Source organism: Stenella coeruleoalba (genome assembly GCF_951394435.1).
Source record: "Stenella coeruleoalba genome assembly, chromosome: 19".
NCBI classification, from domain to species: Eukaryota; Metazoa; Chordata; class Mammalia; order Artiodactyla; family Delphinidae; genus Stenella; species Stenella coeruleoalba.
In genome coordinates, this window is record NC_137165.1 from 12,242,317 (window position 1) to 12,265,514 (window position 23,198).

At 46.3% G+C, this 23,198-nt stretch overlaps 2 protein-coding genes across 3 annotated transcripts in view; one reads left to right on the forward strand and one right to left on the reverse strand.

The window, feature by feature from the left end:
* ITGAE (integrin subunit alpha E) overlaps positions 1-19,361 on the forward strand; it is a 69,405-nt gene extending 50,044 nt beyond the window's left edge. The window contains exons 21-31 of one of the 2 annotated variants that reach the window (XM_079903622.1): positions 2,719-2,851; positions 4,869-4,967; positions 5,484-5,563; positions 6,263-6,340; positions 6,861-6,924; positions 7,007-7,114; positions 10,501-10,557; positions 10,874-10,969; positions 12,522-12,617; positions 17,137-17,247; positions 18,192-19,361. In XM_079903622.1, coding sequence (XP_079759748.1) covers positions 2,719-2,851; positions 4,869-4,967; positions 5,484-5,563; positions 6,263-6,340; positions 6,861-6,924; positions 7,007-7,114; positions 10,501-10,557; positions 10,874-10,969; positions 12,522-12,617; positions 17,137-17,247; positions 18,192-18,287 — 1,018 coding nt within the window. In that variant the 3' untranslated portion in view covers positions 18,288-19,361. The remainder of the gene's footprint in view (positions 1-2,718; positions 2,852-4,868; positions 4,968-5,483; positions 5,564-6,262; positions 6,341-6,860; positions 6,925-7,006; positions 7,115-10,500; positions 10,558-10,873; positions 10,970-12,521; positions 12,618-17,136; positions 17,248-18,191) is intronic. The other variant, XM_079903623.1, reaches the window with a different exon arrangement.
* On the reverse strand, positions 7,125-10,554 carry HASPIN (histone H3 associated protein kinase). Its single transcript, XM_079903624.1, has one exon. It carries the CDS (start codon positions 10,308-10,310, stop codon positions 7,965-7,967), a length of 2,346 nt encoding a protein of 781 aa, XP_079759750.1. The 5' UTR covers positions 10,311-10,554; the 3' UTR covers positions 7,125-7,964.
* Positions 19,362-23,198: the final 3,837 nt, after the last annotated feature.

The following is a 23,198-nucleotide window of genomic DNA, read 5'->3' on the forward strand; positions in this document are numbered from 1 at the left end:
CTCCTGGTGCTTTTAGGGGGAGAAGGTAATAAGTCAGCTTTGTGTTGATGAGATGTATCAATACTATGAAGAGAAAGAAGGCAGGTGGGGTGGGATGGAATGCCGGGGGGAGGTGGGGTGGTCAGGAGAGTGTTCACGGAGAAGGTGACATTTGGGTGCATGCAAGAGGAGGTGGAGGAATGAACTCTGCGGGTGTCTGAAGGAAGAACACCTGTAAATGCCCTGGAGATGGGAGGAAGAGCCAGGACACCAGCATGGTTGCAGTAGATGAGGGAGGGAGAGGTCACGTGAGGGGAGGAAAGGTCATACGTGGCTGCATCTCCATGAGGACTTTTACCGCGAGCTGAGAAGTCAGAGGAATGACACGACCATGCACTTTAACAGGATCATTCTTGCTGCTGCGTTGAGAGTAGACTGTAGGAGCAAAGGTGGAGGCGGGGCAATAGTAGGGAGCTACTGTAGTAACTCGGGTGAGAAGTGATGTGACTTAGGCCAGGGTGGTAGCAATGAAGGTGGTTATATTTTGAAGTTAGAGCCCACAGGATTGGATGACAGATTGGATGTGCGGAGTGAGAGAAAGAGAGGGGTCTAAGAAGTCTTTCAACGCTTCAGCCTGAGCATCTAGAACTGTGCTGTCCAATACAATAGGCTCTGGTCACACTTGGTTATTTAAATTGAAATTAATTAAAATTAAATTTTAGTTCCTTAGTTGCACTGGGCCCATTTCATGTGCTCAGGATCCGCATATGGCTAGTGGTATTAAACAGCACAGCATAGGTCATTTTCACTACTGCCAGAGTTCTGTTGGACCGCACTGCATTCTAGAATGATGGTGATGTCAAGAACTGAATTAGGGAAGCTTTTGGAAGAATTGTTTTGGAAGGCAGGGTGGGGAGGAAGAGATCATGAGTTTGGTTTTGGACATGTGGTGGTTTTAAAATGCCTTCCCTGACTCCTAGTGCTGTGTGTGTAACATGGCACTGATGGCCAGCTGGCCGGAGTTGGCATCTCTGGGGAAGAGCACTGTTCTCTGAGTCCTGGTAAGCCTTCTCATAGACATTTGCAGGACTTGTGTTTCAGATGTGGATGGCTTAGCGCTGCCCCTCTCAGTCACTAAGGATCCAATTCAAGGCTTTTGAGTGCTTTGGAAGCCAGCCTAACAAGGAGACGCAGTTGTTTCTCACAGGGAATTAATTACAGCGGAGAAAGCCCTCCCAGCCACGTCCTTGTGAAGTAGACAGTGAAACAGCTGGCCCTACATCACCCCCTAGTGTTCACAGCCAGCAGTCTCTTCTTTTTTCAAAAGTATTGAACCTAATCCTTAGCAACCAAATGTCTCAATGGCTTTGACCTTTTTTGTGGACATGGATCTCCTAAAGAATCTAAGGGAGGCTACAGAGCTTTCTCCCTAGAAGATCACACTTGCATCCACTGGTGTTTGCATTTGGGGCCCTCTGAAACTGCCCTGGCCCTCAGGTTGAGAACCCCTGGTAAATATTCCAGTGACTCTCAGATCTCTCTCCTGGGCTCTAGAACAGGATACCTTACTGACATTTCAACATCTCTGCCTTCCTGTCCTCTGGGCACCTCTCATCATGCCCTGGACTGAACCCATCTGATCAACTTCTGCCCTCTGGTCTTCCCCCTGTGTTCTCTCCCTCATGACTAGCCCCACTCGGTCATCCAAGCTGGAAATTCAGGAGGCATCCTCGACTCCTCTCTCGTTTTTGTGCTGCTTGCAAGCACGGCCTTATCACCTCTGGTTTCTACCCCCTGCCCATCCCCACTACTACTGTCTGATTTCAGGCCTGTATCATCTCCCAGATGGATCCCCACACAAGCTCTGCCTCTGCCCCCTCTAGCCCTCCAATCTATCCTTTTCTCAGCTGTGATAAAAACAAAAATAACACAACAAGACACAGGTCACGTTACTCTCGAGAGCTGCACATTCCATCTTTGAACGTTTTAGAGGGTTAGAAAGTTTTCTTTGTTGTTAATATGTTTCCCTGTAGGTCTCAATTACTGAGGGGCCCCATGGTGCCTCAGCGGATGGAAAGAAGCACTTACACGTCCCCAAGTCTTCTCCAGGCTGAACAGATTCATGTTTTAACCCACAGCCTTTAAATTGGAAGGGCCGGGATGATTTTGTGGGTGGGAAGACTGAGGCCAAGACAGGGGCAGGGGCAGCATCTGTCCCCCGTGTGCTATTTCTTCCATGTCGAGCAGGGTGTCTGGCACAGAGAAAGTCTTCTGTAAATGTACGTGAGATGGATGAATTTGTCTCACGAAGTACGTTGCCTGGGGTCACAGTGCGTTGGTGGTAGAAAGAGGGTTTAGGTCCAATTCTCCCAACTCCCTTTTGAGGCTGCTGGACCTCAGACAAGTCAGTTAGCCTCCCTTGGCTTCTGATCCCTTCTCTATAGAACAGATAGCAACTGTACTACTTCATAGGGTTATTACGAGGATTAACTGAGCGTGTGAAGCATTTAACACAGTCCTTGACTCATGGTAAACATTACGTGAATGGTCATGTCACACAGCAGCTGAGGTATGGCAGTCCAGATGTTTGCTTACGTTGAGGGGAAGAAAATCTAGGCTAAATGTATCCTTTAAGCAATTTATCTAAGGAGTTAGTTTAAAAGGTGCTGTTGTATTGCACTGAGGTTTGTACAGATTAAATAAACTGGTAACATTTATCTATTTGCCTACCCTGTGCAGGCAGGAATTGGTGGTGGGTCTCACAAAGGAGCTGAGCATGAACATTAGCCTAACTAACTCTGGGGAAGATTCCTACATGACAAGCATGGCTTTGAATTACCCCAGAAACTTGCAGTTTAAGAGGATACAAAAGGTAACTACGACAGCGTTTGGGAACCACACTGCTCGTGGCTCTCCCTTCTGGCATACTTGCTTTGTTACGGCAACCTCCTGACTCTGCCTCCGGCCTCACCCTGGTCCATCCAGTAAATGATTATTAACTAGATGGATCCCCCCCCCCCCAATCCAACTATATGCCATGGATCCAATCACGTCATTCTCTGCTTTAAAAATCTTCAATGGTGCTATTTTGCTGCCTAATCACTCCTTTTGCTTGCAGCTTTTTTTTAAATCAATTTTTTTTTTTTTTTTTGCGGTACGCGGGCCTCTCACTGTTGTGGCTCCGGACGCGCAGGCTCAGCGGCCATGGCTCACGGGCCCAGCCGCTCCGCGGCATGTGGGATCTTCCCGGACTGGGGCACGAACCCGCGTCCCCTGCATCGGCAGGCGGACCCTCAACCACTGCGCCACCAGGGAAGCCCCTAAATAAATGTATTTATTTTATTTATTCATTTTTGGCTGCATTGGGTCTTTGTCGCTGCACGCGGGCTTCCTCTAGTTGCGGCGAGCGGGGGCTACTCTTCATGCAGTATGTGGTCTTCTCATTGCGGTGGCTTCTCTTGTTGTGGAGCGTGGGCTCTAGGTGCGCAGGCTTCAGTTGTTGTGGCACGCGGGCTCAGTAGTTGTGGCTCACGTGCTCTAGAGCGCAGGCTCAGTAGTTACGGCACACGGGATTAGTTGCTCCGTGGCATGTGGGATCTTCCTGGACCAGGGCTCGAACCCGTGTCCCCTGCATTGATTGGCAGGCGGATTCTTAACCACTGCGCCACCAGGGAAGTCCCCTTGCAGCCTTTCTTAACTAGAGTTCTGAGAGAGAAATAACCTCTAATAAAGTAGCTTGGACTGGAAAGTAAGAGTCTGCTTGGCCTTTCATCAGCCTGGGAGCACAGACTCAAAGCCAGCTGCAAGATACTAGGAAACAGTATTTCTCCCAAGAACACCCTGCAGCTGTAAAATATTGTAACACTGATAAATTTTGTTCCCTAACATCATAGGCAGTCAGAAACTTTGCTGTTCGAAGTTCTATCTGTAATTATGAAACCATCTTACTCTTGCCTGGAGAGTCCAAGCCACTTTGACAAAGAGAAGCACTCTCATTTTCCGTCTGAGGCTTGGAGCTTCAGATAAAATGTTTCTGGACATAACTTTTCACATTCACCTTAATAGTTTCCAAGGACATGGGTCCCTGAGTCCACTCTGCAGTCCAGCCCTGATGCGGAGTGGCCTTTTACACGCAGCCCTGCTTTGGTTTGGGCCTATCAAAACACTGCTTTGTCTACATTTCCCCTGAACTCCACCTTTCCCCAGAATCCTTTAATAACTGTCTTTTCCTTTGTTTGGTGAGATACACCACAGTGCAGTTTTCCTCGTTGTAATGAGTCAACAAACCTGGCTTTGTCATACTACGACTGTGTCCCTAGTGGTCTGAGGCTATCTGGGTTAAGACAGCATCCATTACATGAGAAGAATGCCATGATCTCCTAAGCATCTAGAATGGAACTAGATGCAGCATCCTTGGGAGAATTAAGAAAATAGTAGTTACTCAAGTCATTTTCTGTATTCAGTGGTCTGGATGAGGAACCGTGGCTGAAAAAGGCTGCATGGCAGTGCTTGGGCTCATGCTGGCCTTCCAGCCTGGCTCAGTACATGAAATCTGCATTGGTCCAAGGCCCAGTTCAGATGTCTCCTTCCCCATGAAGACTTTGAATCCTCCTGGTTGGACCTCATCTTTCTCTACTGCTTTTCTCTGTACTGCTCTCACAGAACCACTCCTTAGGCCTTGTATTTAAATTCCTCAACCATCTAGCATTGGGCCCTTACTGCCCAGCTTGTGAGGAAGACAAGGACAGAGTCTGATTTATTTGTGTCCCTTGCTCCTGGCAGGGCGTCTGGCATGTTGAATTGGTGTGAGGAAACTGCTCCTTTTTTTGCCGTTTAAAATCAATGTCAAAAACAAAACAAAACAAAAACAGCGTCTTTTATGTTAACAGCCTCCTTCTCCAGACATTCAGTGCGATGACTCTAAGCCAGCTGCTTCTGTCCTGGTCATGAACTGCAGGATCGGTCACCCCGTACTCAAGAGGTCATCTGTGAGTCTGTTTTGATTGGCTGACTCTTCTCACTACCCTGGGATTGGTGTCTTCTACTTCCCAGTCTCATTAGAATCTCAGTTGCAGTCTCCACACTTCTCTTAGAGTGCTCAGAGCGGCCAAGCGTGCTCTGAAAGTGGGGAGTGGTGGGGGTGAGGGATACAGCCACAGATAAATGGTTGACACACCCCAGTACAGCAGAGTGAAGCTGGGTGCAGCATGGAAGGAGCATCAGACCCAAAGTTATGAGTCCCTGATCTGCCACTGATGAGCTCTGCGCTGTGGGAAATCTCTGAAGCAGCTTCCTCAACTGTAAAGGGGAATAATCCTGTCTGCCCCGCTTACTCCATCTTGACATTGTGAGGCTTAACGTGGAATAACGGACCTTGAAGCATGCTGTGCTACAAAAACATGAGTATGAATTATGTTTCCCAGGTCTGTTTAGTTAGTAGGAAGCAGTTTGAGTTGTGAGTGGTATAAAGGGGAATCAAGTGACCTTGTTTTTTGTTTAAACAGGCAAACTTTTCATTAGTTTGGCAGCTGGAGGAGAGTGCCTTTCCAAACAGGACAGCCGACATCGCTGTGACAGTCACCAAGTAAGTAATGCCTGTGTTACAGCAGGCCCAGCCTGTAGCCCTGCAAGAAGCCTCCCTCCCATGTGCGTGCATAATAGCTCTGGCTCCCTCACTGCCCAGGAAGGGGAACCTCAGTGAGCCCTGAGAAGGCACGTGTGTCCCTGCTGTGACTTGGCTTTCCCTTCTTGTTATCGAAGATATTTAAAATGTTCTTTTACTGACAAAGTAAAACTATGGTATGGTCTGGAAGAATGAGCTTTGGACTGGAGCTCTAATTCTGGTTCATTTAACTTCAGAGAAGCTCTGTCTTCTGCAAAACCTCTGTGTTTGGGGTAGAGTCGGGTACGGTGTTGGGAAAATTCTCAAACAGGGGTGGTTCTGCCCCCAGGGGCAGCGCCCGGAGACACTTGACTGGCACCACTTGGGGCAGGTGCTACTGGCATCTAGTGGGTAGAGGCCTGGAACGTTGCTAAACATCCTACAATATACAGAACAGCCTCTCTCAAAGACTTATCTGGCCCCAAATGTCAATATTATCAAGGTTGAGAAACCCTTTTAAAATCAGTTTCTCTAAGTATGGTCTCCTAGAGCGTCTTCTGCACTCTAATTGCTTATCTCCCAGAGTCTTTTCTGTCTGACCCCCAGTGATCCCAGGAAGCCAAGGTAAGAAGCCATGTGTACAAAGCAGGTGTGCTGTAAACTGACATTCTTATTTCCTAGTTCCAATGAAAGAAGGTCTTTGGTCAGTAAGACCCACAGCCTTCATTTCAAACATGCCTTCATTGCAGTTCTTCCCAAGTAAGTACTTCCAAGGGGCCCACACCTGCGGGACAGCTTCAGGCATTTTCTCTTGTGGGTGGAACTTGTGGTCAGGGTAGATGTGGGCATTGCCCTTCCCTGAGAGGAGGCTGCTTAGAACCCAGGCGCCCAATGACGTCTAGGGCACTAACAGTTGGGTCCTAGAAACCCCATGGTCATAATCAAAGGAGGAGCAGTGCCAACTGGTCTTGATACAAAAGGGAACTGATGTGATGCTAAGGAGGGAAGAGAGGGGCTATGGGATTGGGAAGAAAGGAAGGAAAAAAGTAAGGCCACTCTAAGGCATTATAATTAGATACAGAACCAGCCCAAATATACAGAATTCGAATATTCTAACCTGATCCCAACTGCCCTACCACCACCTTACATTTTGATATTCAGCTTTGATCCCTATTAAGGATCAGGTGCCCTCTGTCCTAGTGTATCCAGTTGGTAGCATTGAGGTTTTTTAAAATGAGAAAGGGGCCTTGAGGCCTAACCCATGTCCTCTCAAATGCAGACCATCAGTGACGTACATGAACACAAGCCAGGGGCTTTCGCACCACAAGGAGTTCCTCTTCAATGTAAGTGCTGTGCTTGTCACTGCAAAGCCACAGGTGGCAAAGCAACACCAGCCGTGACTTCCCGCTTTGATTTATTTTGCAGATACATGGGGAGAACCTCTTTGGAGCCGAGTTCCAGCTGCAAATTTGTGTTCCAGTTAAATTACAAGGTTTCCAGGTCATAAGAGTGAAGAACCTGACCAAGACTCAGGTACATAGAGGCGGTTCTACATCACCATCACATCTCTTTCCAGAGTGACTGTGGATTTTCAAAGGTAGAAAAACTAGAACTCTAGAAAAGGAGTAGAAAAAGATTAGTTAACCTGGGAACACATTTTAGGAGTAAATTACCAAAGTCATGTTCACAAGGAATATTAACCACTCAGCCCTTAAAACGACATTCCAGTTTTTCTTCCCTTGATGAAAAAATAAGCAAAATTCAAACGTTTTGAGTAGCCATGGAGAAATTTATTTTCCACTTGAAAATCACCGATAAATTCTGCTTCTCTTTGTGACTGGCAAATGAGCTTGATAAACATGTGGCATTTCTCGCACTTCTCCCTATAAACTGCCTACCATCCTCCTTCCTGCTTGCCCTCCAGTCCGTCTGCCTAGGACTCTGCTCTGCTACGGCCTCTTTGCTCTCAGCTGGCTCCTCGTCTGTCAAAGCCAGCCTTATGACACCTACAGCAACAGGCTCTGATCGGTTTGACAGCTGAGGCCTTGGGCTTTTTTTCCTGCTCAGGCTACATAAAGTGTCAAGGCTCAAAAAGGAAAATGGGGAAAGGAATTTACAAAATGGAGTCTGCTGACAGAAAGAGGGCTTTTCAGTTGTAAACACTTGTTCTCATGTATAGTTTATTTTTAAAGAATATTTGTTAAGTTTAAACATTTCAACAAACATTTCAGCTTCCACTTGGAAACAAAATTCTTGTTTGAAAAGCTGACTGGAAACCTGTAAGAACAGGAATCCCACCCTGCTGTGGGGATAGAGGTTAAAAACGGCATCAGGGGCTTCCAGACCTGTGCCCTCTCCTTTGGGAGCGGTCAGCAACCCCAGCTTACTTAAACAGACTGTGCTGGCAGAGCAGGTCTGTGGCAGAGCTGAAGTTCAACATAGTCTCATGGAAATGCTTGATCTTTCTCCTCATTTTCTTCAAGGCAGGGGTGTTACCTTTGCTCTTGAAGGTCATTTGTTTCAGGATCTTATCTGTGAGGTAGTGTAGCCAGAGCACGTTGTTATAAGGGTGATATTCGTCCCAGCAGTTGTTGTTTTCCTTCCTCATCAGCCTGTAGATCTCAAACTGGTAGTCACCTTCTCCTGTAAACAGGTCTTGGTCCATGGAAATGTCACAGAAAACCACGATCCCGTCCCGCTCCAGGCGTGACAGGGTGTAGTCGATGATGTTGACCTGTAGCCCTCGGGTGGGGATGGAGCTCGTCTTCCCATTGAGGGTGTAGTGGAGCTCTTTGAGGCTGGTCTTCTTTAAGAGCACATTCCCCCAGTGCAAGTCTCGGTGCTCAAAGTTCAGCGATGCCTCTGCCACTGCAAGGGACGCAGTGATCTGGTGCAGAATGCTCTTTGCAGTGGCGATGGAGGACAGCTTCGTTCTCATTTGCTCTAAGTCGATCCCTCCAAACTCAAATTCCAGCACGATGAAGAGCTGGTCTTCCTCAAAAAAGTCAGGCCGGTCATTTGCAGACCCTTTGGCTGAGTTATAGCGATCCCAGGCCTGGAGGAGCAAGGGAGGGTAAGATCCTTGAACACAGTGTACCGAGTTCAGCCCAATGAAGCCTTCTGTACGGTTGCATACCTCATCAGACAAGAGGCTCAACTCTTTGGAGATGATGATCTCTGGCAGGATTTCCTCAAAAGTTTTCTGATGAGCTCCATTGACTAACTTCTGTCCTTCAATAGCAATGATTTTTAGGGCTACAGGTGTGTGGTTAGCAACTGTTTGAAACACTTCGCCAAACACCCCTTCCCCAATCTTCTCACAGCATTCCAGTTTTTCTGAGGAAAGGCAGTCGCTGAAGGGGATAGGACCCTCCTGACTGCATTCCCCATAAACCTTTTCTGCATCGGATGCCTTTTTGTCTGTGGCATGTAGTGTCTTTAAGGGGGTGAGCAAATACATGGAGGAGAAGTGCCGAGGGTACAGGGCACTGTTTGTTCTGTTTGTGACAGGAAGGTTTGAATATTCTGATATGAGGGACTCAGAGAGGGAACTGGCAACGGTGTAGATGCTGCACACTTGTGACGCGGCGGTCACCGTCTTCTTCTTGTGCAAGCTGAAGGAGGCCCTGGCTTTGGTCCAAGAGCAGGCATTCTGTAAACGCGTCAGGTCCTGGGTGACGAGTGAATCTTTTTGCATCTTTTGGCCTTTTTTAAAGTGGTGGTGATGGTGGAGGGAGGTTTCTGCTGTTTCTTGATGCTTCCTTTTCCGGTTTGGCCCGGTTCTCTCAGGCCTGTTGCTTTTCCCAGGTGCCATACCGCGCTTGCACCCACGGGCCTCCCCGTATTCTATCTGGACAGCCTCCTGAGACCCGGCCTCTCGACCGGAGTCCTGGTCCGTGGCCCTCTGCTTGCCCATGCTGTGTGAACCTGGGCTCTCCAGCCTCCTCCTCACCAGTTCCCTGTCACAGCAGGACTCCCGCATATTCTTCCCATCTGGCCCAAGCTCAGAATCCTCAGGATTTCCTGAGTCCAAAAAGCTACAGAGAGCTGACCTGAGGCTGGCATGGGCTTGGTGGGCCAACCTGCTGAGCCTGCCTCCTGCTGTCTCTGCCTCCTGGGAACAGGGGAGAGGCTCCAGGTCCAGGGAGGCTTCTGGGAGGTGGAGGCCGCTCGGAGCTTCAGAGGCTGCATCCAGAAAGGCGGAGGGGTCGGTACAGATGCTGTCTCCTGGCGCAGGGGACCCGGGGCCGGGAGAGGCCGGAGAACTCAACAGAGAGGCACTGGTGCTCAGCTCGCCGCCGTCCCTGGGCTGGCCGCACACACTGAGGTCCGGGCTCAGGAGGCCCGGGTGGCCGTTGGGGAAGGGCGGCGGTCCGAGCGGCCCGCAGGGGGTGCTGCACTTCTGCGGGCACCGCGGTCGCAGCCTCAGGCGTCTCGGGGTCGCGATCAGACTCGGCCGGTCCTTGGAGAGTCGGCCGCCAGCGCGCCTCCGCCGCTGACCCACCGGGCTGCCGGGGAAGTCGGGGTCGTCAGGATCGTCGGAGACGACAGACGGCGAGGGGCCGCCGCCGCTGGCGTCGCTGCTACTGCTGCTGAAGAAACGCTTCTGGTCTTGTGGCGGGAACCACTGCACCGCTGCCTGGCCCGGACGCCGCCGCGGCCCCCCGCCGCCAGCTACCCCATACGTTCGGAAGAGGCGATTCTCGGGTCGCCGGAGTGACGCCGCCATCGCCGACACCCGCCAGGCGGTTCAAATGGAAACACCGCGAGACTTGTTAGAGACGCAGACCCGCCCGCCGGGTCCTAGCGCCCTGCCTCGCACCCGCAAATCACGATGGGTCTCGCGAGAAGTGGGAGAGGGCGGATAACTATGGCGGTTTGGCTTTCTCAAGGCGTCGCGGGAATGGGTCTTGTTTCAGGCTCACACTGTGTGCAGCCAGAGTCCGGAGCGTGTTTGTGGGAGCGACCTGGTTCAGGTGAGAGCGGTCGTCCGAGAGGCCAGGGCGGGGCGGCAGGGAGGGAGAGGGCCTGAAGCGGGTGACATGAGACGCACGAATTCTACTTTTCCGAGGTTTCCCCTGAAAGCACAGGCGGGGCGGTCCCAAGGCGCCCCTTAGCCTCTACACTGGGTCACGTTTGCCAGGGTTGCGGCTTTGCTCGAGCCAAGTGAGCGCAGAAACTGCTCACACCCTCTATTCCGGGACCTTGAGGTGCTCTGTGTGCCAAGTGTTAAAATTCCCGGCTTTTCCACCCGAAGAGGAATTGTGCCAACTAACACACCCCTTCTTCCAGCATGTGGAAGAATGGCATTCAGTGAGCTGTAACGTCACCTCGGATAAAGAAAATGTAACCGTGGCTGCAGAGGTCTCCTTGAGTCAATCAGAACAGGTACTTGAGATCTGATTATCCTACTGTTACCCTAAGAAGGATGATAGCATCTCCAAATATAATATGTTCAAAACGGGTCTCTTGATCCACCTCCTATCCCAACCTGTTGCTTACCCACTTACTCAGGGTTACTAACTAGGGTAACTTATTCGGGTTAGTTACTAGGAATTCTAGGAATTACTTGCGACTCCTTTTCTTACATCCCCGTATCTGTACCAGCAGCAAGCTCTGTGATTCTACCCCCACCAGTATATTCTGAATCCACTCACTTCTCTCCATCTCCACTGGTACTGTTGTAGTTCAGGCCACCCCTCTTACTGGGTTTATTGCAGTATCCTTCTCTCTGCTCTTCTTGCCTCTGTTTTTGCCATACCCTCTACAGACGTTCTTCATATAACAGCTATGTTTTAAAAGAAAACACTGTGCCACTTATCTGCTTTTAATAAAAGTTTGAATACACTTAGATTAAAATTTGTCTCTTTCAGTGGTGTGCAAGGCACCCTATGATCTGGTCTCTGCTTGCTTCTTCAACTTAATCTCCTAGTACTCGCCTCTTCCCTACTTTTTTTTTTTTTTTTGCGGTACGCGGGCCTCTCACTGTTGTGGCCTCTCCCGTTGCGGAGCACAGGCTCCGGACACGCAGGCTCAGCGGCCAGAGCGGCATGTGGGATCTTCCCAGACCGGGGCACGAACCCGTGTCCCCTGCATCAGCAGGCGGACTCTCAACCACTGTGCCACCAGGAAAGCCCTTCCCTGCTTTTTATACTCCAGTTTGCCAATATTGTTCTGGTCATAGGATCTTTGTACTTGCTGTTCCTTCTGCATGACATTGCTTTTCTCATAGATCTTCATGTATGTGGTTTCTTCTTATATTTAACTCACATGTTACCTCTTAGGCCTTACCTGATGACTCATTCAAAAGTAGGGACTAGAGCTTCCCTGGTGGCACAGTGGTTGAGAGTTCACCTGCCGGTGCAGGGGACACGGGTTCGTGCCTCAGTCCAGGAAGATCCCACATGCCGCGGAGCGGCTGGGCCCGTGAGCCATGGCCGCTGACACTGAGCGTCCGGAGCCTGTGCTCTGTAACGCGAGAGGCCACAACAGTGAGAGGCCCGCATACCGCAAAAAAAAAAAAGTAGGGACTAAAGTCTAGTTTAACGTCTTGTGATGATCCAGGTGAGAATGATGAGATCTGAGCTGAAGAAGTAGCAATGAGGATGGAGAAAAAGGGACAGGTGCAAGAGAGGCTAAAAAAAAGAATCACCAACAACTGACTTGGGGCGTGTGGGTAGGTCAATGAGGGTGTAGCATGCAGTAAAGGATAAGGGAAAAGAAGTTGAGGTATAACTGCAGGTGTCTTGCCTGGGTAACTTTGTGATTGCTGAGGAAGTACTGGAGAAGGAGCACGTTTAAAGGGGCAGATGATGAGTGCTGTCTGTTTTAAATCAACTATACTCCAATAAAATTTTTGTAAAAGTTAACTTAAAAAAAAAAAAGAACAGTAAGTCCATGTCTAAAATGTGTTTCGTTTTTTTTCTTCCCCATCTTATAGTTACGAAGAGATGTGACTGAGCTGCACATCCTTGGTGAAATATCTTTCAACAAATCTCTATATGAGGGGCTCAATGTAGAGAACCATAGAACTAAGGTAATCCCCTGGCTGTCTTCTCGTTCTCTGGGTGATGTCCTGGGAAAACTGTGCCTGGCCTCAGCGCCCCTGTACAGACACTTGGCTGTTGCCCTCTTCCTGTTTTAGTCTTATCACCTCTGATCTTGACTCTGCCAGCAACTGCCTCCGTGACCTTGAGTTACTCAGCATCTGCCTCAGTTTTTCTGTCTCTGAAATGAGGCAACTGAATAAGAGGCCTAAGCAGAGGAAGTCTCAGTTGAAATAACTAGGCTGGAATCAACAGCTATATATACTTTGATTGGAAAATGTATATTTTTTAAAATTTCTTAGATGAGAAATTTTGGGGGAGGGGTATATAACAACTCTCTTCTTAGTGTGTGGTATCAGTGTTTAGTTACAATGTTGCACAGTTACAATACTCAGGAATGCATATTTTTTTTATAAGTCTTAGACTAAGTACTAGAACTCTTGGATTCGTTTTGCAGAAGAATGACTGCAAGTCAGACTGACCTTTGTGATCTGTGGGCCGAATACTGTGTGTGCCACCCTGAGTTGTCATTCTTGTTGACACTCACCTAGATGTGCTGCCGGTGTCAGAGATTGTCCATCTGTGAGCTCTGTAGTTAGGCATGATTCAGTATCGGAGGGAATGTCAAGAGGGTGAGACTGGATCGCTAAACATTAGGTCCTCTGATTTCCTCCCTGGAGGAGGGGAAAGGTGCAGTTCTCCAAACATGTCAGGAAAAACTTTTATTTTTAAGTATTTCTAATACAGAAAATGATATGGAAGAAAGTGCCCCATTATCCCATTGCTCAGACTTTTTTTTTTTTAAATAGAAAAGCAAGAAAATCCAAGCCTTACACAAAGGTCCCAAACAAAAAATAATGGTTCCTTTACTTCCCCCTTTCCACACCCCTGATTCCCTCTTCCCAAAGGGAATTACTGTTAACAGTTTCTTACATGCACATTCTTAAATAATTTATGTATAAATTTCCCCCTTTTACTTACTGATGCTTTTATTTCTATAGCATAGAGTTCCCACAGTGATTTTCCTTTTTTAAAATTCAGGACCCCAAGCAAAGTATTTACATTTCAGCTGCAAGACACTAGCACTAATGTACCATAAAGGCCTCTGTTGTTTATCCAGTGAGGGAGGCAGACCAGTGTCAACGGGCTGGCCCCTTTGAATCTTGTGCTCTACCCTCCGTGTGCTGGGGACGCCTTCCCTTGTGGCTGCCACAAAGTTGCCACTTTCCACTTCTCCCAGTGATATAGTTTCACATGGCAGTATACAAAATAGGAAGCCAAGAGGTCAGTAGCAAAAGGAGTTTTTCCTCATTTGTCTTCCTTTTTCTTTCCTTTTTTTTTTTTTTTTTTTTTTTTGGCTGTACTACGTGTGGCCTGTGGCATCTGAGTTTCCCAACCAGGGATTGAACCCATGTCCACTGCAGTGGAAGTGCAGCGTCCTAGCCATTGCATTGCCAGGGAATTTCAGCCTTCCCTTTTCAAGGACAATTTTCCTAAAAACTCCTAGCAGATAATCTTCTTGTAACTTATCAGTGAGAACTAGATCTTGTGTCAGTCACTGGCAAAGTGGGATGACTTTGTCATGATCAGCTTAGACCAGTCATGACTTCTGAACAAACTAGGAAAGGAGAGAATGGCTGTTGGGTGGGCCACCAAGAGTGTTTTCTACAAGCCGGGGTATTCTGTGTCCTGCTTCTCCCTTCACCTCTACTAGAACACCTTTAGGGCACTTTAGGAACCTGTGGTTTTGGAAGAGGAAAAAAGGAAGAGGCTTTGAGAAATCGGAGTACTTCTACTCAAACCTGACATGTCACATTACTGTCATCTTGGGACTTCCTTTCATTACTTTCTGAAACCTCAGGTTCTCAAGTCTTCTCCCCATACTCCCCGCTGCCCCCACTTTACTCTTCCATGAAGGAAAAAAACAGCTCTCTTCCTGTTCTTCTTCTCTGTTGCGTTGCTCCCTCGCTATTCCCAAGGCCCAGAACTTAAGTTCAGCTTATATGAGTTAAACAGTGCCTGGAGGGTCAACCCTTGGAAGTGTTTATGACTTAATTGGAAGAGGCCTCAAAGGTAAATTTGTCCAGCCTTCCATCCCATACAGAAATTCTGTCCGAAGCATCCCTGACCTTGGTGCTTGAACACTTGGATGAAGGGAATTCAGTGTTTTGGGCAGGCAGAGGTGTCTTGATGGCCTTCTGGCCGTGATCTGTGTGCTGGGCACAACTTGGGAGGGCCATGTCTGGGTCTCACTTGGGAAGCACGTCCCCTGGGTTTTCCACTTGAGCCCTGGGATGGAGAGAGCCTCTGGACAGCAATGCTGGGGTGGCTTCTAATGGAAGGGCTTTTCAATAGTACACATGGACGCCATTTTGCATTTATTACTGTGTCACTGACATTAGTCTGGTGAAGAGCAGACCCTTATCTTTGTCATGTATTTCATGTCAGAAAATGTCCTATCAGTCATTAGTCAAGATCAAAAAGAGTTGTCAGAACAGAGTTGGAAGGGACTTAGAAATCATTTTGAAGATGGTGAGCTTGGGGCATACCTGGATGTAAAATCTTGATTTTCCGTCTTTCAGTGTTCTTTAAACCCTAGAGATCTTACTTTGTTGGGACCCTCTATTAAACTGTCAGAGGCTCCTTAATAGAACCTCTCTCTCTCTCTCTCGCTCTCGCTCTCGCTCTCTCCCTCTCTCGCTCTCTTGTCTCTCACACACACACAAACAGAAGGTCACAGTCTCCTGGCAGACATAACTCTTCTAGATAAGAGACCAAAATAGTTTGTATAAAATATTTTGGTCATCAGATAATTTTACTGTGCTCTGGTTTTTTTTCCTTTCGTTTTGTTTTTAGTTTTTGTTTTCTTTGCTTTTTGAGGATTCTGTTGCTCTCTGTAGCTGAGAGATTCTTTCCTCAGCCATGTCCAGTCTACTAATGAGCGCATCGTAGGCATTCATTTCCTGTTACAGCGGGTTTTCATCTCTAACGTTTCTTTTTGCTTCTTTCTTAGGATTTCCATCTGTCCACTTACATTGCCCGTCTGCTCGTTTTCTTTGTTCATGTGTGCTTGACTGCTCTAACCGTTAGAGCCCTTAGCATATTCATCATGGTTGTTTTAAATTCCTGGTCTGATAATTCCAGCATTCTGGCCGTGTCTGGTTCTGATGCTTGCTCTGTCTCTTCAAGTTGTGTTTTTTTGCTTTTTGGTATGCTTGGTAATTTTCTCTTGGTAGCTGGACACGCTGTACCAGGTAGAAGGAAATGCTGTAGACGGACCTTCATGAATGTGGTGAGGTGTTGGGGAGGGGCAGTGTGCTGTCGTTCTGTGATAGGCCTCAGTCTTTTAATGAGCCTGTGCCTCTGGACTGCGAACTTCACCCCTGTTTCTCAGTTTTTTTCAACCCCATTAGGTGGGACAGGATGGCTAGAGTGGGCTTGAGTTGGGTACTTCCCTTCCCCCAGGACAGTTAGGCTCTGATATTACCCAGCAGGTTAGGCTAGTTAACTAGTTTCCCCTGAGGACAGGCCTTGTTAAGATGAGGGTTCTCTGGCTTATTTCAAAATGGTTCCTCTTCCCCTCCCCCTGCTGGAAGCATGAAGGGTTTTTTCTCCAGTGTTTACTGTGGGAACCTGGTCAAGCTCCTGGAGAAAACCTCAGCCCCGCGACTGGGTTTCCTGGAGTTTGTAAGCCCCAGGGTTGTCAGCACTGCGCTTCCAGCAGCCCATCAGTTGCAGTTCAGGTTTTGCTTCCCTGGTGCTGGTGAGCCTCTGCTCTCTGTGTCAGTCTCTCTGTCTCTCCCTCCGCTCTTGGGGGCAGCAATTTGCCTTGTGGCCTCCGCTCTCTCAGGGATCCAAAAATTGTTGATTTTTCAGTTTGTTCAGCTTTTTACTTGTTAGCATGGAGTGGTGACTCTCAAGCTCCTTACATGTGGAAGCAGAAACCACAAATCTCATCAGATAATTGTAGATGCTGCATCAGGAAATGTTTAGCTTTTTGCTTTACTGTCATCAGTTTTTTTTTAAATATATATATACTAAAAACCATTGGTGTGTACACTTTTTAAAAAAAATTCCATTGGTATTTTTATTTATTTATTTATTTATTTATTTTACTTTTGGCTGTGTTGGGTTTTCGTTGCTGCGTGTGGGGGCTACTCTTCGTTGCATTGCGTGGGCTTCTCATTGCAGTGGCTTCTCTTGTTGCAGAGCACGGGCTCTAGGCGTGCAGGCCTCAGTAGTTGTGGCATGTGGGCTCAGTAGTTGTGGTGCACGGGCTTAGTTGCTCCGCGGCATGTGGGATCTTCCTGGACCAGGGCTTGAACCTGTCCCCTGCATTGGCAGGTGGATTCTTAACCACTGTGCCACCAGCGAAGTTCCCTGTCATCAGTTTTGATCAATACACTGTATGTTGCCAAGTTCTCACATTTTGCTCCTTAAAATAACGTGAAATTTTTTTCTCATTTTGCCTTACCTGACTTATTGGATGATCTCTTTGTTTTGTTCCAGATCACTGTCATCTTCCTGAAAGATGAGGAGGCGTATTCTCTGTCTCTCATTATTAAAAGCAGTGTTGGTGGCCTTCTGGTTTTGATCGTGATTATAGTCATCCTAGTCAAGGTCGGTTCCACTCATGTTCGTAAAGGTTCTGGTGTTGGGCACAGTCCTCCTTAGGACAGCCAGCCCCTGACCTAGAGCAGCTTCCCTGGCCTCGTGACCACCTTTCCCTCTTCCTTCAGCCACAGGCCTGTTGAGGCAAATGAGTAAGACAGTTTCTGTCTGAAAAAGATAAAGATCTAACTGAAGAATTGGAGTACCGAGATATTTTCCTAAAATGAACCTGATTGTCGTTCCCCTATTTAAGTCCTTTCCTTTCCTTCCCCTGTTTTGATGTTCAGACTCTTTCACTGCTATTCAAGACCTTCCACTCTGGCCTCTACTTTCTCCACCTTTAAGTCTTGCTTTTTTCTCAACACACTGAACTAAATAGGTTCGTGTCTCTGTGTTTGCAGTTAGGCTCTCTACACCCGTAAGCCCTTTCCTTCTTCTTGACTTGCTCTCACTCTTCCCTTAAAACTCAGCCCAGAGATTCCTGAGTGCTCTGAGCTGAGCTTTATGCTTTTCCTTTGAGCTCCCCTCTAGAAACCCTTCCAAGGGGCAGTCGTCACACTATATTCCGGTTATTTCTCTTCTCACTAGGTTGTGAGTTTCTTGATGTGTAGGAGGCTGTACTTGATCTCTTTCTACCCTCAGCCCAGTAGGCTGAGTACTTTTACATAGATATATGACCCAATACAGCTGAAACTAGTACTTTGCAGAATTACTTAAGTTAAAAAGGTTAAAGTGCTCTGGGGGTTCAGAGGAAGGTGGAAAATCTCTTCTGACTGGGGACTGAGCACAGGAAAGGCAGTATTTAAGACGGGTCTTGAAGGATTGGGTTATCAGGAGAGATTCAGAGGAAGCAGAGGAGCATGGGGGCTATTATGGCAACAAGCAGGTAGATGGTTTTCTAAAGCAGATGGTTAGGTTAGGCCTGTAATCGGGCTTCCCTCCCTTTGTTTTAGTGTGGCTTTTTTAAAAGAAAATACCAACAACTGAACTTGGAGAGAATAAGGAAGGACCAGCTGAAATCAGAGAGTCTACTGGAAGAAGAAAATTAGACCAACTTCCTCATCCATTGGGAGAGAGTACCAGCCAGTCCTGGAGACGTCCAGAGACTGGGGTCCTGTGGGTTGCTTTTCCTCAGGATGATCGAGAGCAGAATCTAGCACACTGTTTTGTGAATGTTGTTTTTTAACCATACATTGTTCCCAAAGTGTCTGTGCATTGTGCAAAAATGAAACTTGGGAGACATTTGGTATTAAATAAAACTGTTTTCTTTACAGAAGTGCCTTTAATATGCAAATATAATATACTTTGTGATTCCCGCCCCCCCCCCCCCGCCCCCCAAGAGGAGGTTATGCAGTTACGCAGCATTTCCCAGCCTTATTTGCCTAAGAGTGCTCTTTTCCTGCTGTTTCTGTTAACGTCTTCCAAAATAGTGTTCCACGAAGTATATCTTGGGGAAAGTGGTACGAAAGCAGCTCCTAGTTTGGCATTTTCAGACCCTAAGATGTGGCCTATTATTTCAAATGAGGCCACAGAAAAGCACCCCAGAACAAATGTAAAAAGTGGAAAAACGGAGGTCACCAAAACAGGAACAAGGTGGGAGAGGAGAAGACCAGGACTTTGTTTTGTAGTGTCTACTTAACATCCTGTGCTGGTCCTCGCCTGGCTTCCTCCTGAGTGAATTGCTCAGGGGACCATCGTGCCTCGGTGAGAGAGCGCTCGCTCTTCCGCAGGAGGAGGTGGAACCAAGAGTAGGGCCTAGTGACAGGCTGGCTTTGCTCTTAGTATCTGATTTTATTTCATTTGTATGCTCCATGCTGTTAAAACTTGGCCATATCTCCCTACTCCCAAACCTGCAGTGGAACAGTCTTTGTTTTCATGTGTAATAAAAGTCATTGCAAGTAATTAAACGGTGCAGAAGTATATAATGTAGAAAGTAATCTCTCTGATCCCTTGGTCTTCTTTATCTAATTCAGGTGCTTTCATTGTTATTTCTTCTAAATTTTGATTTTTTTCTAAAATTTATGTAGGTATAAGGTGTGAATTAGGGAATTTAACCTGAGTTTTTTTTTCCCGGATGCATAACTGATTTTCTTTTTTATTTTATTTTCTTTCTTTATTTTTTTTGGCTGCGTTGGGTCTTCGTTGCTGTGTGCAGGCTTTGTCTAGTTGTGGTGAGCAGGGGCTAATCCTAGTTGTGGTGCATGGGCCTCTCATTGCAGTGGCCTCTCTTATTGCAGAGCCCGGGCTCTAGGCGCACGGGCCTCAGCAGTTGTGGCACGCAGGCTCAGTAGTTCTGGCTCGTGGGCTCTAGAGCGCAGGCTCAGTAGTTGTGGTGTACGGACTTAGTTGCTCCGCGGCGTGTGGGATCTTCCCAGACCAGGGTTCGAACTCGTGTTCCCTGCATTGGCAGGCGGATTCTTAACCACTGTGCCACCAGGGAAGTCCCAGTTTCTGTTTTCTTGATGACCTAAAGTCTAACTACATTATTATTTCCAGATGAATAACAGTTTATCATTTATTCAAATATATATTAGAATATATATACTAGTGTGTATACACACACAGACACACACAGACACAGACACACACACCCAGACACACACACACACACACACAAGTGGAAATCTAGTTTTGTTTCATTGATCTGTTTGTTCCTGTGCCAGTACCACAGTGGAAGGAACCACAGTTTTTAGCATTATGCAAATAAAAAGTTCAAAACAGCGAAAGGGATCTAAAAAATGAAAAGGCAGTCTCCCTCTCCTCTCCCACCTCTAATGTCTCTTTCCAAAAGCAACCACTGTTAATGGTTTTTCACATATTCCTTCAAAATATTCCTACGCATATACCAGTGTAAACGTTTTCAGTGAGATTGAATTGTTTGCAGTGTTCCACCCCTTGCTGTTTCATCTGGTAGACCTTAGAAAAGTCTTCCAGTAGCAGCACCTGCAGATCTACCCCGTTCTTTTTAACAGCTCCATAGTATACTGTGTTACATGCGGATGTGTTGGAGTTTACTTGTGAAGTCCCCACAGGTAGATATTTAGGTTATTTCCATTTCTTTTTTTATTACAAAGAAAAGGCGCGACGAACATCTTTAAACAGGTATCCTGGCACGCTTTTCAAGTATAGTGATGGGTAAGTTCTCAGCACAATTACTGACTCAAAGGTTATGTGCATTTAAAGTTTCGATATATGGGACATCCCTGGTGGTCCAGTCGTTAAGACTCTGCGCTTCCAGTGCAGGGAGCTTAGGTTCGATCCCTGGTCAGGGAACTAAGATCGCACATGCCACGTGGTGCAGCTTCTAGAAACAAAATTAAATTAAATTAAATTAAAAAATTTTTAAAACATAAAAAGTTTCAACGTATGATGTGACTTGACCTGCAAAAAAGTTTACCAGTTTTCAGTCCCACTTAGAATATATGTAAGTGCCACTCTGTGCCCTTGCCACCACTGGGCATCATCAAATTTTAACTTTTGCTAATCTGATCAGTGTGGAAATGGTATTCTGTTTTTGATATCAGCCTTCTTTTTAACCTTGCAGTAAATTTTGATTATAGGGTATTTTCATTCTTATTTTTTTTTTAAATTATTGATTGTGTTTTTTCAGGTAATTCATAGTATCAGTTTTTCAGAATCCCAAAAGAAACCTTTTGGGGTTTTAATTTAAATGTACAGATTAAGTTGGGGAGAATCATTATCTTTATAGTATTATCTTCTTACTTAGAAATATGGCATTTCTGGCCTCTCGCCTTCTGAGATGGCCCACACTCTGTGGAGTGTGTTTCTCTCTAAATAAATCCACTTCTTTCCTATCAAAAAAAGAAAAAGAAAAAAAAGAAAGAAGTATGGCATTTCTCCACTTGCTGAGATTTTTTAAAACACCCTGCAACGAGATTTGTAATTTTCTTCAGAGAGGTCTTAATTTACAAAGATTTTAATTTCCAGCTGTATTATATTTTGTATTTACATTTTTATATTTTTTACTGCTACTCTGAAAAATACCTTTTTTCCCCCTGACTGATTATATAGAGTTTGTGTTTAATTGGTTGTTTTGAATATTTATCTGCCATCTTACTGGACTCTTTTAATAGCTTTTCTGTTGATTTCAAAATCCTGTCTGCACAGAATGGTAATTTGGAGTCTTTCTGATATGCTTTTTCTCATCCTTACGTCTTTGGCTGGAACTTGTGGGGCTCCGAGCAGTTACCTCTGGGCCTGACCTTCATGGGAGCTTTGCATACCCTCTGCCTGCCTCACAGCCTGCCCTCGGTCCCACTCCCTGCCACTCTGCCTCTGGGTGGTCACTGGGGCTTGGTTGGGGTCCCGTCCGCTTCTCATGGAGCCCTTTATCTTTCCTGTCTGGGACGATCAGCTTTTCTGTTGATCAGAATCCGTCTGCTTTATTTGTTTCAGGAATTCCTTTATACGTTGGTCCCTTTATTATACCATTCTCTGTTTTTCAGTGCAGCTACATTTATTAATGTATCTTATTTACAGACACATGTTGTTTTATTGCACTTTCCTTTATTGGGTTTTGCAGGTACTGCATTTTTTACAGACTGATGGTTTGTGGCAGCCCTGTGTTGAACAAATCTGTCAGCACCATTTTTCCAACAGCATTTGCTCACTTCATGTCTCTGTCACGTTTTTGGTAATTTCTGAAATATTTCAAACTTTTATTACATTTGTTATGGTGATCTGTGATCTTTGATGTTACTCTTGTAATTTTTTTTAATTTTAAAATTAAGGTATGTACATGGTTGTGTTAGACATAATGCTATGACACACTTAATAGACTACAGTATAGTGTAAACATAAATTTTATATGGACTGGGAAACCAAAAATTTGTATGACTCACTTTATCATGATATTTGCTTCATTGTGGTGGTCTGGAACCGAACTTGCAATATCTCTGAGGTGTGCCTTTGAAGGAAAAGAAAGAAGTAAGTTTGCTTAGGTGTTTCCCTGTTGTTGGGCTCAGGAGTTGTGTCCAGGTTTTCATTATTATAGGTGACTTGTAGTCCCTGCTTTTATACTTTTTTTTTTATAGCAAATAAGATCCCACTTCGGTTGTAACAGCCAAGACTTACATTGACCATCTGTAAGCTATTGACTGACTGAGCTGGGCTGACCTGACTGGGTTAGACCAGTGTCATTGTAGTCAGGAGACTTCATAAGGGACCAGTCTGTGAGGAGGAAGAGACTTAAATGGAGCCATGGTTACACTCTATAAATTCATGTGCTGTTGGCTTGGGCCAGAGCCTTGTCTTTCTTCTAAAAGATGCCCATCTAGTGCCAGACCTTTCCCATTTCCTGTTCACCCTCCTCTGCCTGGGAACAGGGCATGCCAAAGCTTGCAGAGATCCAAGGACAGTGGGTCATGTCACAGGGCCAGTGTCCCGGCCAGAAAAGGACTAAGATGGGGCCAGCTGGACACTTGCATGGGGGAAAGTGCCCCTGTGGTTTCTCTTGTTTTCATCTCCCCGGCTACAGGCTAGTGAGCGCGGATTCAAATAACCTCTCTCAGGATAACATCTGAACTTTGAATTTGATTGTTGGAGAGACGAAATAAGCAGATGTGAATATCTAAATTGGTCAAACTATTTAGGCCTAATTAGACCTTGAGAAAGGAGCATTCCGTTCAGCCAAGCCCAGCAGTCTAAAATTATCTGTGCTAGTGTATTAGTCTGTGCACATCTTCTCTAATATCCGTACAAGGAGGGATATTTGGTTAAGGTCAGGCTTTAGGTATTTTGGGGTCTCCTAGCCGTAATTATAACCTTGCAACAGTGCCAGAATTTTACCATTACTTTAAGAACAGCTCTAGTAAATGGAATCAAGGGAATCTTAATCACTTCAGGAAGGGCAGTTGTTCAGATATCAAGAGTTCAGGAGGTAGCTGGATGCACCTAAATAGACAGTTCCCAACTCCAGTTGACTTATTTTGATTAGTGGA

Coding starts and splice junctions, on each gene's coding strand:
- HASPIN (XM_079903624.1), bottom strand. CDS start 10,310: ATGGCGGCGTCACTCCGGCGACCCGAGAATCGCCTCTTCCGAACGTAT.